Source organism: Carassius auratus, unplaced genomic scaffold, assembly GCF_003368295.1.
Source record: "Carassius auratus strain Wakin unplaced genomic scaffold, ASM336829v1 scaf_tig00029833, whole genome shotgun sequence".
In the NCBI taxonomy this organism is placed as follows: domain Eukaryota; kingdom Metazoa; phylum Chordata; class Actinopteri; order Cypriniformes; family Cyprinidae; genus Carassius; species Carassius auratus.
The window spans coordinates 1-13557 of NW_020525800.1; the positions used below are offsets into that span (position 1 = coordinate 1).

The following is a 13557-nucleotide window of genomic DNA, read 5'->3' on the forward strand; positions in this document are numbered from 1 at the left end:
GCGGACTGGGATACGGGCAGTGACCTGCGGTTCCTCGCAACCGAAACCCAGCTGGAAAAGGGTCTCTTCTGCATCTTCAGCACGCATTTGGAGGACTTCAGACACGCTGGGGAATTTTTGAGATGTTACGAAGAGCGAAAGATATTTAAGAAACTAGAGATGTTCATTTCGGTTATTTTTTCTAACCGACATCTTACACTCATTAACCTATTATTAACTGTTAACCAACAATATCATTTTAAATTAGAAATTGAATTAAATTAGAAAGGATAAGTGCCTGGGACCCATTAAAAATACTAACATTTGTTTCCTGGGAATTAGTTTTACATGCGAAACAAACAACAGAACATGAGAATTCACATTCTTCATATCACATCACACACCTGTAGCGCTTCTGCAAGCTGAGAAAAACATAATAAAGCTTTGAAATATATTTTAACTTGAATAATAAATTATGAAAATGAATGAAAAATGCAGAGTTTCCGAAACAGGAAATGGAAACAGGCGGCAGAAAGCACCATTCTATTTTTCTTTAGGCTTATTTTATGCACAAAGATTTGTTTTGATTGTGAATGTACACAAATAAATGCAAAGCATTTACTATTCCAATTATCTTTATGACTAAAAGGGAGAAGTTGCTTCCACTGTTAGAAGGGGGAAAATCAAGTGATTGCACTGGCGCTGCATGCACGCACAAAGTTAAGCTTTGCTACTTCAACAATGTGCTATAAACTTTTTTGCTAGTTTTTATTCTTGTTCTTTTTTGAATAGGCTACTGTTAATTGAAAGGATTTGTTGTGGAGTGAGGGGAAATAAAATAGCATAGTTATGTTTACTGTGCTTATTAAAAATGTTTCTAAACATTTCAAGTCAGCATTAGGCCTATTTTTTAATTAAATAATAAAAATGCGACTTATTAATAGAACTACGCAACGTATATTTCTTTCTCTCTCTAAAAAACTTTTTATATATATATATATATATATATATATATATATATATATAGTGTGTGTGGTGTGTGTGGTTTGTGTGTGTGTGTGTGTGTGTGTGTAGTGTAGCCTATTTTAAGCAATTTTAACAATCTGTCAAATTTCTTAACAGTCGGTTAACGTTTAACTGGTTAAAATGAACATCTCCATAAGAAACCAAACTAAAGTATAGAATGAACTCAGGTAGACATAATCTATGCCCACGGAATTCCAGCACCTGTCATTCACAAAGACCTTAGTTCATCGTATGTTTATTTGTTTAATTTTATTCATAATTTCATGCTTTCAAATAGCAATTTGGGTATAGTATATCATTTCAAGGAATTTTGTTTTTGTTAGAACTGAACAATGTAGAAAATATGAAAAATAACTGAGCAGTTTGGGTGATGGACTACTTTAGTGAGGGACACATATTTATATTACAGGGTCTTATTGTCATACAGGTTGCGTAAATGTACTACTTTATTATGCATCACTCTACATTTGCAACAAGCCAACCGCCTTGCTTAGCTCTGCCAAAACTATTTACAGTATGACTTCAGATGCACAAATCCATCTTGAGCATGAAAGGAAAATGCACACTGCAGGAAAGCGTTTTTTTTTTTGTGGCTGTTTCCTGCCAGGCACTAAGTGGGGAACCTTCATCCAGCAGGTCAGTTAAATGTGGTGCTATTTGGTCCAGTGTGTTCTGCCTTTCCCATGCTCTTACCTGGAAACAGTCCTGTTGGTAGTGGTTGAGAAGGCACTGGATGCGACGCTCTGCCCCATGCTTAATAATGCCAGGTTGAGTTTGTGTTGTGGTGTGCTTCTGATATACAAATACAATGAAATGAGGAATTATAGTAGGATTAGATTTAGAAGCATAAATGTGTACCTCAACGGTAAAACTAAATCAACCTATTCCTTACCTAAACTGTGGTGCACCTGATGGATAATGTAATGCAGTAGCTGTAAAATAAAGAATTCAGGTTGAAATGAATGCTGCTGATGTTTACAAAATTATGTATGCAAATGTTTGCGGTCACTTTTTTTTTCAAATAAATACTGTTCTCAATACTGTTTTCAATATTGATATCAGCTATAAATGTTCCTTGCGTGCCAAATCAACATCTTTAATCATTTCGGAAGGATCATGTGACACTGAAGACTGGAGTAATTGCTGCTACAAAATCAGCTTTGCCATCACATGAATTAATTACATTTGACAATATATTAAAATAGAAATGAGTTATTTGAAATTGTATTAAGTAAATGCTGCCTTGGTGAGCATATCTTATCAAAATCTTATAGATCCCAAACTTTTTGAGAAGTACTATACCTTACAATAAACACTCCTTTTAAAAAAATAAAAAATAAATACAAACATAAAAAAATATCTCATTTACCTTATCACTGTCTTAAAACACTATTAATTTATTACTTGCATAATAATCGTGTATCTGTGAATCTAACATTGTGCATGTGTGTTTCCAGATGCAAGAGTGGCTCAATATGATATGCAGCACTTAAGATAATATTCATGGGGGGAGTGAGGAGAGGTTCGCTCTCAAACATAAATGCAGTGCTGCTTCGTATAATATATAATCACCGTCATCATACTGATTATGAGATCCTTACAATCAAGCACGAGGATGTCACTCAAGAAAGAGGTCTGTCATCATAAATAACCAATAATCATTCAAATCCATTACAGCGGCACAAGGGTCTAGCACAAAATAGACACTTTTTAGACTCTACAAAACAGAACTGTTTGATAAAGGTGATATGCATGTTCTTGAACAATCTCAAAAACAGCTGTCACCACTTCTCAATTATTGCTTAGTTACAGTTATAATTGTTGCTTCTACTCACCCTCTGCACCCAGACTCAGATCATCCTCAAAAGCTGGTACCTGTCCTCGAAGGGCCTGTAGAATTACATTTAGCAGTTTTATCAGAAAACAGAAATACAGCTAAGGCTTAACAAGGTCTCCAAAATGAGAATTTTGCACAGTTCTAATGGATGTTATTCATTGCATACATTCAGCACATGCATCGGGTGGTTTCCTCCATGAAGTGCATTTAAAAACCTTTTGATGCATGGCAAGCTGTTGACTATCACACCTATCCCATGGTCATTTGCCAAGTTTTAGACAAGTACTAGTATTGCGCTTTCCAGCACAGTATTTGACCGGGAGGTCTCTCTCTCTCTCTCTCTCTCTCTCTCTCTCTCTCTCTCTCTCTCTCTCTCTCTATATATATATATATATATATATATATATATATATATATATATATAGACCAAAGAATTCCATAGATTTTACTTTAAACGTGACAGAAAATCTATGAAGGCCTACACAATTGCATATGTAAAAATGAGATATTTTGTAATTCTACTCTTGGTTGCACTGGTTTTATGCTTCAACTCAAAATTTTGAACTTAATCGTTATCCAAAACTTGTTTTTACCTCAACCTACCTATTGTTAGGTGACTGCCTTTGGCAGGACTGGCTTCATTCCTACAGAGAAGATGAAGAAAAGAAAAAGGAAAACAAAAGAAAAGAAAAAGAAAAATGCACTTTTATCAAGTGTGAATCAGCAAAGGTCTGTGGGTGGGATGCGGGCATGCAGTAAAATACTGTGATAAAAATAGAGACACACATGCACACAACACATCTTTCAATTCTTGTTGCAGTATGTACTGGTAGCCCTTATTAAACAAATGTCAGAAAGATATCTTGCATCTTGTCAAAGATGGCATTAAGAAGACAGAATTTTGCACGCTTTACAAGCACTGTTGGGTCTGGCATCTGACTACCGCTGCTATGAATGTATTTAGATATATAATTTATAGGCTTTGTAGAATATATTTCCAATGTGTAAAATGTGTTTATCTTTTTTACACAAAATTTGTCTGAAAAACACTTTATTCATGACCCCTCTAACACAACTTGACATTGCAAAACCTACACGGTGAGAAACAATAACAAAAATGTCAAAATTTGTCTGCTATTTCCTGATCCAGAAAATGAAAATTTGAAAACAGAATCTTCCTCAGAACAATCTATAAATAGAGCAAAACAACGTAGCTTTCATGTGAAGGTACCTTGTGAAATGTTGTCCTTGATTATTTTTAACCTGCATGACCTTCAACGAATAAACCCAAGAACATTTGTGGTTTTCCACTCACTTGTTGTTATTGTATTACAACTGACACACAATGTCTGTCTTTTATAGGAAGCGTTCACACAAACACTTACCCACAACCTTGAAGCCAGGTTTCAATTTTTCCAGCAGAGCATCCTGTGGAAACAAAATAAAGACGCACATTGTGATCTCAGCCTGTCTATTTGAGAATGGGGGTGTGTGAGTGATAGAGAGACAGAGGTGTAAATGAGCTTTCTGTTTTGGAAATAGAGTTTATCTAGAGGTAACCATGCACTGTTTGTGGTCTGTCTTTTATCTCTGACAGTAGCAGTTATAATCTAGTAAGCTAAACTTAAAAGTGACCTGATTAAGCTGTAATACACTTTATTTTCTCTTTTATTCCAAACTATTGTCCAATATATTTATATATACATATATATACATTATTTTTTTTTTTTTTTCTTTTTTTTTTTTTAAATCTTGACTGTGTTTTGCTTAAAACTATTTTACAAAATAAAGCATTCAATGCTCCCAAAAAGCATTTGGGTTTCTAAAAATGCATTATTAAAACCAAGTGGGGTTCTATTTAAACAAGGATTATAAAAGTGCAGCTTTCAAGCTGTATACTTCCCAAATTATAAAAGAAAATGAACTAAAATATTTAAAAGTGAACCCATAAAAGACCCTGATTGCATTAGGTACTGTAGCAGCAATCCACATGCTAAAGAGGAAATGAGATATGCAGCCTCTTTCCATATTATCAAACTATTGCCACAGCTGAACTTTAAACATTAACCTTATGCTCACCATCCACAAAGACATCATCTTGGAGCGAGAAATGAGACTGATGTTCTGCTGTGGAGCTGCGGTGTTCTGCATCTTTTACGGTAAACTTGTGGCGGCTGCTTGCCCACGCTTGTCGCCTCTCGATCTTAGAAGGACTCTCCATGTCTGTGGCCACCTACCGCGAGAAAACACTTTGCAGGATTATTTAACCAAAACCGGTGACTGACTGACAAACGGTGTTGCCTAAAAAAGCAAAGATTATACAGCAGGATAGACTACAAAATTTAAATGAAACAAATACTAAACATCACTCTCAAATGTAGGCCTCTATATATAGTTAGATTTTGTTGTATATCAAAATAATTCTTAACACAAACTCATGATGCTAATGATTACAATAACTTAATGCTTAATGATTTAGAACCTTCTGATTCATACCAGTACTGTCATTTAAAATGCAAAATCGCAAATAAATTAAGCCATATGTGACATTATTCTTTCAAAGCTACCTCAGAACTATTTTGTGCAGAAACGAACAACTTATTAATACAGACACATCAGGGAGGGTTTTGGTCATGTGTAATAGTGTTTTCACTCCTCTGTGGGTGATTTCTAATGTTTAAGTTGTCAGTGTGTCAACTGTAAATTTACTCACAGGGAGAACATTTTCAGAGAGCGACTGGAATTTCTTGCAATTTTTTTATTCATTTTGTTCAGCTTTCAGTGTAAAACTATAATAAAATGATAGTAGCACCATTTATTTATGTTTGACCAATGCTTCTATTGAAAATCCTGTAGCTATGTTCATCCTCTATAAATGAAAGTAAGCTGTCAGAAATAATTTTTACACAAAACACATTGTTATCCTTTATAAAACACATAGGCCTACAATTAGCTATGTAATAAGTACTAAGTACTTGCCTGCATTGAGGTTAACGTTAGCCTACTAAATAGGGTGACGCTATTTAAGTTACCCAGCGGTTTTTTACGGAAGGTGAAAAAAATGTGACAAGACTACAAAAATGAAACCGATAATAAATATGGAAAGCACAAAAGAAATGTAAATACATCTAACGTTATTAGTCTAAAAGTACTCGAGCGCTGTACCGTTGTAACAGTTACTTTTACAGCGGATTACTGTTCACGAGCGTCTTGATGCTATACCAAAGTTCAACATAAGTCCCCTGACTAACTTTTGTACTGACAAAAATGTTTAAAAGCTCAACTGAAATGCATCTGTATGTAAAAAGTAGCTAATTCAAACCCATCCAATCTTTTCTTTTGACTTCCTGAGCCTAAATTAAAGCGTTATATCCTCAAACCCTCCATCACCCTGCTGTCATCCATACATTAAGCTAACGTTACTTACATGACAGATTGCGTTATAAAGGAAATCACGCGCTAGCGGCAAACACACGTTCAGTAACACCACATTTGCCATATCACTTTCATTTATAAAAAATGTCGCGTATTATAGGCTACACATAGTCGAAAGTGCCTTACATAAAGCAATACGCAAGTTGAAAATAATTAAACGATCTTTTCTTAAGGATGGAGGGTTCCATTGCGCCTCACGCTACATAACCTACCTTTAAAAGTGCCTCGATCAGTCCACTCTCACGGCAACGGCATAATTCACCGCTCTACTGTCCTGCATCCCACTCACACTTACATCTTAAAGGATGTCCATCGCATGACTAAAAATAACACACGGGAGACTCAACCCCTTAGCTTAAAAACCACGATCGATTGTTGATTCGCCCGCCAACGCAAACTGTGGTGCCACAGTCATGACGCGCTGTAACTGACGGAAGCTGTAGGAGGAAGATGTGCTGCTGCTGTGAAGAGCAGAATGACAACTATGGCCACACACTGTTGTAGGAAATACTGTTACACACAGTTTACACAGCAAGTTTGGGTGGTTGAAGCATAACAGACGTGCAAGATATCGCTCCATAAACGCACAATGTCTATAGGTTTATTGAAAAACAAAAATTGTTGTGTGTGTGTTTAAATCTAATACTCTGTTATAGTTTACTATTTTAACTATTTTGTCATAATCTGGCTGTTATTATGAATTTGTGAATTCTATGTTTGACATTGGCTTGCTTTACTGTAAAAGAAGTGTTACATTTGAAGTTATCAGTGAAACTGCCAGTAAACAGCAACTGTCTGAGGCATATGATTAGAGTGTCACAACCCTCACTTTAACCATTAACCCAGTCAAATCTTCTCACCCTGTTTCACTTCTGAGAACCAAACTTGTAATTCAGAGAGAATTTGACAACTGTGAACTAAGAATCATCAATTTGGTGTGTTAAAGACAGGCCTGACCTGCTCTCTTTCACTGTGAGGCTTTGCAATATTAAAATATATAATCTTGTGTGTTTTTTAAACTTTCAGGGGGCAACTTTGATATTAGAAAAATAGTGGAGTGGGTAGTGGAAAAGGACAGGGAATAGGAGGATGAGGGGAAGAGTGGAGGAGGGAAAAGATATGAAGAAAGAGAAATGGCAGAGATGTAGGAAGAAAAGAGCGAAAAAGAGTGGTAGGCACTGAAAGAGCAAGAGGAGAGGTAAGCAGAAAGGAAGGATGGAAGACGAGTGTTGAAAGGGAGCAATACTGAAGAGGCTCAGATGAGAGCTGCTATTCACTAAATATATATATTATAATTTTTTATTATTATTTGACAAGGATGCATTAAAGTTATAAAAAGTGACAGTAAAGAAACATATTATGCTACAAAAGAGTTACGTTTTATATATATATAATATATATAGCCTATATATATATATATATATATATATATATATAATATATATATATATATATATACATACATACATTAAATTAGACTTCCTTAAAATGTTGATTTTAGGTGTCCATTTTCGTTTTAGTGGCAATCGCGAAGATAGTGCTAGGAATAACTGAAGAACACTTAATAGCACTCTTTTGCTGTAAAGTTGTAATGAAACACTAGGTGTCAGTGTGTATCCATTTATATCCAACGAGCTTTTTGGACAGTACTACTGGGATTTTTTGAGTTTGGAAATCATATATACTGTGACAGATTTATTATTTGGCTGAAGAGGCTAATATCTGTCAAACAATTTATTATATTGCTTAATCTGATTTTTGCCGTGAGCATTTTTTTTTAATCAAAGGAACTCTTCAACTTTTTGTACATTTGCATGTTTATAAAAGATTTAATATGCTTCTATTCCCAGTTAGATGTTGGAGATATGACTGCTGAGTCTGTATGAAGTGGTTGTATTTAATTAAGTTATAATTTATAATTAAAATTTGCCATCTCTCTGTTCATGGACCAAACATTAAAATTAAATAAATGAATAAATAATTGGATTCATCCTGAGAATAATTGACTCTTATTTATGTGAGCTCACATCTTCGTATTGGTCATAAAGAAAACTTGGATGTCTTCTTTGCTGCTAGCATTTTCTGGTTAGAAATTAGAAATTGATTGTTTTATCTGTGTGTTCATTTTCTCCAACTGCAGTCGATCATGTTCATTCATATCCACAAGCACAGTCTAATGCATTTGTTAGAACACTAAAAGTTTAATAAATAAGATTACATTCAAGTGACTCACAGCCTTATTGATCTGCTGTTTGAACAATATTTACAGTATATTTCTACAAAATAACGATTAAGGAACATCGCTGGGACATCAAAACTACTGAAAAGTCACCAAAAAATGAAAATATCCTCATCATTTACTCACCCTCAAATCCACATCAGTATGACTTCTGGCTAACTTATCTTTGAGCTGCTCTTCTTCCAAAAAGAAAGCACCATGTAAGTCCATTCGAGCACAACGCTACAGGAAACTCAGAAGTCTTCAAAAGCCATGCAGTAGATTTTAAGCTGTTATTTAATGTAACTCCTGTAGTCCCTATGCATGGCTGCAAAAGAATATAACATTAAGTTACTCTTTAAAAACTTTAATCCCATTGATATGATTATCAAATGGGTTTGGAACAACACTAAAGTGAGTAAATTATCACACAATTTGCACTTTTGGGTGAACAAGAGATGGGTATAAACACCTCCTGTATCAAAGACAGCTACAGGTCAAGCATTAATTTAGTAAAGATAGTTTTTAAGCTGCAGATGATTGTAGATTATCCATGGCTAACGTATCTGAGGTCTGCACCACACCTGTAAAAATCATATGAAATGATTCCTTAGCTTATGTTATTTTATTGTTCTGTTCAATAATACGAACTGCATGTATTCCAACTTTCTCTCATGTAGTAGAAGACTGTGTCACGCTCTTCTGGCTGCTGGTGCTCCTCACTGCACCCGTCCCTGAATGGCTCTTAGATCTCCATTGCCTCTTACAGCCGCAGTGTGATGCCATAAGACAGCGCTGCATGAGATCCCGGAACAGATGACCAGCGAAAAACATGTAGATCCAGGGGTTACAGCAGCTGTTGAGACTGGCCAGAAGCATCGCAATAATGAACGCCATAGCTATTAGAGACAAGACATAAAAAAGTTAGAGAGGTTATGTGACTATTAAACACGATGATTATATATCTATGCACTGTCCACACACTTTGCCTAGATAGATAGATAGATAGATATTTTCATAATGCTACTGGCCAGTAAATTTAAATGTACTGTAGGCAAGATCAATTATGGTCATTTTTAAGTCTGTGTATTCATTACATAGTCAATATTCTGAAAATCTTCATTGAAACAGAAACAGCAGGATGTCAGGTCAAGATGTGTAGATCCCCCCCCCCCCCCCCCAAAAAAAAAAAAACACCTTAACGACAAGAAATAGAGCTGTCTCTAAGAACAGTCTCTGTCTCTAAAATAAGTATGAAATAAGGTTACATGATGGACTAATGATGTGCACCTTGGTATATTCAAATAATTGTTCACAAAAATAAAAACTGGTCCATGTTGCAGCATGAAACCAGGTTCACAATGAACTGTCATTAGGGAAAAGAGTTGCATGCAAATTCTTAATAAAAAATACTTTTGTTTTCCACAGGAAAAAAATAATACAGATTTTAAAAGACATGGAAAAAAGAGATAAAATGTTAATTTTTGAATGAACTGCTTGACGTCAGATTGTAATATCTAAACTTAATCTCTATTGTCCTTCAATGTCTTATTGCTGAAACTCCAATTATATTGAATTTGATTATTTCAAACGTATTGCTCTAATATATTAGATTAGTCTAGACCGTGGGTAGTCTCTCATTTGTTTGAATATACAGGGTCTGAAATATCTGTACTATTCATTTGTAAATTACAGTGTATTCAATAAGTCTTAAGTGAAAACTGTCTTAAAATCTATTGTGCATTTGTATCTTCCATTCCTTTAATAAAATAAAAATAAAAAAACAATTTTAAATCGTTTTTTTTTATATATATATAATTCAATTTAAGTTTTTAAGTTCAAAATAAATATTCTATTTTTCAGTATGGTCTCAGTCTTTTGCAGCCTACTGTATACACATTTGGCATTTATCTTGATGAAGTAACCTTAATTACACCCCTTTTATTGTGGAGGAGTAATAATGAGCAGGGGTGGGAAAGGAAATGCGTAGCAGATGGATTCCTTGCAGTTGTCTTCATTTGGGCCTGGTGGATTTGATAACAGCACAGGACCTCCTCACAAATTATGTTATGAAATTACATGGAAATGACACTCCTTAGGATCAAGACAAGGATAAAGAGTAACCGTTTTGATATCATGCAACATTTACTTTATACCAAACCCACCCGAGGGTGTCTGAACTGCTGTTCAGACTCTCATTTTATCTGTCTCTGTCTGTATTCTACTCTGTAAAAAGTTTTTGGGTTTATGCAACAATCAGTGGGTTTTAGAGCACAATTTATATAAAGTTAAAAAGAGATGACTATAGAGGAATACCAGAAGAATGGAGAGCATAAAATTATTTAGGTACAATTTTATATGTGACTGGACTAAGGTATATCTTGTTTTATTGCCATAATAGATTTCAAATTTCTTTTAATAGACCAGAAATAAACATGACCTGCAGATTAAGGACATAAACTGATTTTATTACTATCTGAGGGTATGATCAGGACATCTCTCCTCTCTTCAAAATCCTAGGGATCCAATTTTCCACGGTTTAAATATATATATATATATATATATATATATATATATATATATATATATATATATATATATATATATATATATATATATATATACATACGTACATACATATATACATAACATGTATTACCTTCTCTTGGAGCCATTGGATCCCAGGCGGACCACATCTGTACGAAGAAAAACGGCGTCCAACAGATGATATAAGCCAGGACGATCACAAACGTCATTTTCACCGTCCTTATCTTAGCTTTGGAGATCAACTTGACGCTGCTGACGCGGGAGAGCGCGGTGCCCTTGGCTGGCCGCGGGGTCAAGGACAGACTCTGGTCGCGCCGGGTCTTCAGCTTAAAGTTTTGCCATATTTTATAACTTATAAGTCCATAACAAACGCTTAAAATGGCTACGGGAATTATGTAGATTGTGAGACTTATCCACGTAACGTAAGCCTTTGCGCCCCAGGGCTGAACAAAATCCGCCCAGCAGTCGAAGACCCCGTCGCCCACCTCTCTGAGGGAGAAGATGTACACCTGTGGCAAACTGAAGACAAGGCTTATAATCCAAGAGGCCAGGACGAAACAACGGTCCTTTCGACGGCGCAGGGATCGCAGTGGCTGCCATATAGCCAAACATCTATCGATAGACATCAGCACGAGCATGTAAGTGGATGCAAACATGCCAACCACCTGTAGGTACTTCACCAGGCGGCACAAAAAGTCTGGTCCATAAAAGCGAAAGGTGATGTCCCAGATAAGTTGAGGGAGAACTTGAAAAACCGCCACCACCAGGTCAGCTATGCTCAAGTGTTTCATAAAATAGTACATCCGCGACTGAACGTGTTTACTCGTCTGGATAGCCACAAGGACGCACAGGTTGCCGGCGAGCGCCAGCAGCAGAATCAACACCAGGACGGTTACTTCGACTTTCGCCACCTCTTCGTTGCGCTTCAGAGGGTTTACGGTTTGGTTCAATCCTCTAGTGTCGTTTTCCTTGCTTGAATTTGTCCAGGAATCGTTGTAGGGCCAGACAATCGTTTCTTTCAGCAGGCTCTCCATCGTGCGTAAAATGCGCGTCCGAGCGCGCTGTATTTGCGGTGTTCTGACGACTCAGGCGCTATAAATCGTTACACATTTGTGTAAAGATGCCGTTAGGATGTGCATTTAGCACCATATGTTGATGATGTAAAGAAAATAGGTCCCGTTCACTGCAAAATAAAAATGTAATAATTTCAAGACGGTTGTTATTTCTCTTTCATTCAGTAATTTTCAAATCGCATTTTTTTAGGTTCGTCTTGCAGTGAGCGAAAAAAAAATCACTAGTTGGTACGTGATATATTTGCAATATGAAAAGTTATGATAACACCAGTGTAGTTTTCAAGTTTTTTTCAATGTTATGACTGATTAGGATCTGTTGCTATGGTTACCTCCTTGCACGCGATTACTGTTCGCGCGCGTCTATTTCGCGCCCTGAATAACTTTCATGGTAAATAAAATATTTGAAACCCCAATGAAAAACTGCATATTTGTAAATTTGGAATTAATAAAAACAGCCTTTTCTTTTGAGTTCATTTTTTGCAAGTCCCTTTAGTCAGCGTTTATACTTTTTACCACAGAGCATAACCAATAATAAACAATACTAGCCGTTTAATTGTAATTTTAAATACCAGTTGGCTATATAATAAATTGATTAAAATAGTTAATTTCAAATATTCAAAATATTCATACTATTGTGACAACTGTGAAAAAAAAATCACTTACCCTTAATGTATTTCGAAAGGGATCCATTCTGTATGTCTTTGGTTTGAAATGAAGCTATCACTGATGTATAGCGTTGACTTTCTCCCATGAGTGCTCGGATACAGCAGCTCTGTCTGCTCAAATCTCAAAACGAACACAGTTATATGAGGGTGCACTGGGTGGATTTGTCCTGGCATGCACTTACACATTTCTGCCACTGAGTGCCATGGTGCTGTGCTGGAATATTGAATGTATTTTACCATGATGATATTTATAGAAACAATCAACAGCTAATGTGCGGCCCAGTAGGAGAGACGGGGTCTAGTTGTCGAAAGCAATTTCAGCTAGCTGCAGATTTCCATTGTGGCAACTAACCCCATATATTTTGACAGCATGCCCCAATAGCAGGTTCAGTGTGTGTCAAATGAACTTTACCCTATCTTCTTTTCCTGAACAATAATGGTGGAAAAGTTAAAATGCATGCCTATATAGAAACCAACTTTCAATGTAATGTAAATAAATAAATAAATAAACAATGAAAGTAGACAAAGCGTTGCTTTTTATTGTGCAGTGAATGGGTGCCGTCAGAATGAGAGTCCAAACAGCTGATTAAAATTAAAACTCCTTAAGTTAAAGACATCTTAATGATAAATCGGTTTATTACAAAGACACTAAGCTTTTCACTTGACAAGACGTTAATGGATTTTGTCAGCTGTTTGGACTCTCATTCTGACAGCACCCATTCACTGCAGAGGATCCATTTTGGTGAGCAAGTGATGTAATGCTAAATTTCTCCACAT

The 13557-nt window shown here is 35.8% G+C and overlaps 1 protein-coding gene and 1 long non-coding RNA gene across 2 annotated transcripts; both read right to left on the minus strand.

The window, feature by feature from the left end:
* LOC113079905 (uncharacterized) lies at positions 1-6728 on the minus strand. Its single transcript, XR_003281778.1, has 8 exons — positions 6490-6728; positions 4922-5075; positions 4228-4270; positions 3446-3486; positions 2841-2895; positions 1898-1937; positions 1699-1797; positions 1-106 (listed from the first exon to the last, which is right to left on the minus strand). It is a non-coding gene; the product is annotated as an uncharacterized LOC113079905 (long non-coding RNA).
* Positions 6729-8497: 1769 nt separating this feature from the next.
* Positions 8498-13050, minus strand: LOC113079906 (isotocin receptor-like). The gene is made up of 3 exons (XM_026252135.1): positions 12779-13050; positions 11155-12225; positions 8498-9394 (listed from the first exon to the last, which is right to left on the minus strand). The coding sequence occupies exons 2-3, from the start codon at positions 12074-12076 to the stop codon at positions 9168-9170; spliced, it is 1149 nt and encodes a 382-aa protein (XP_026107920.1). The 5' UTR covers positions 12077-12225; positions 12779-13050; the 3' UTR covers positions 8498-9167.
* Between the last annotated feature and the right edge of the window lie 507 nt (positions 13051-13557).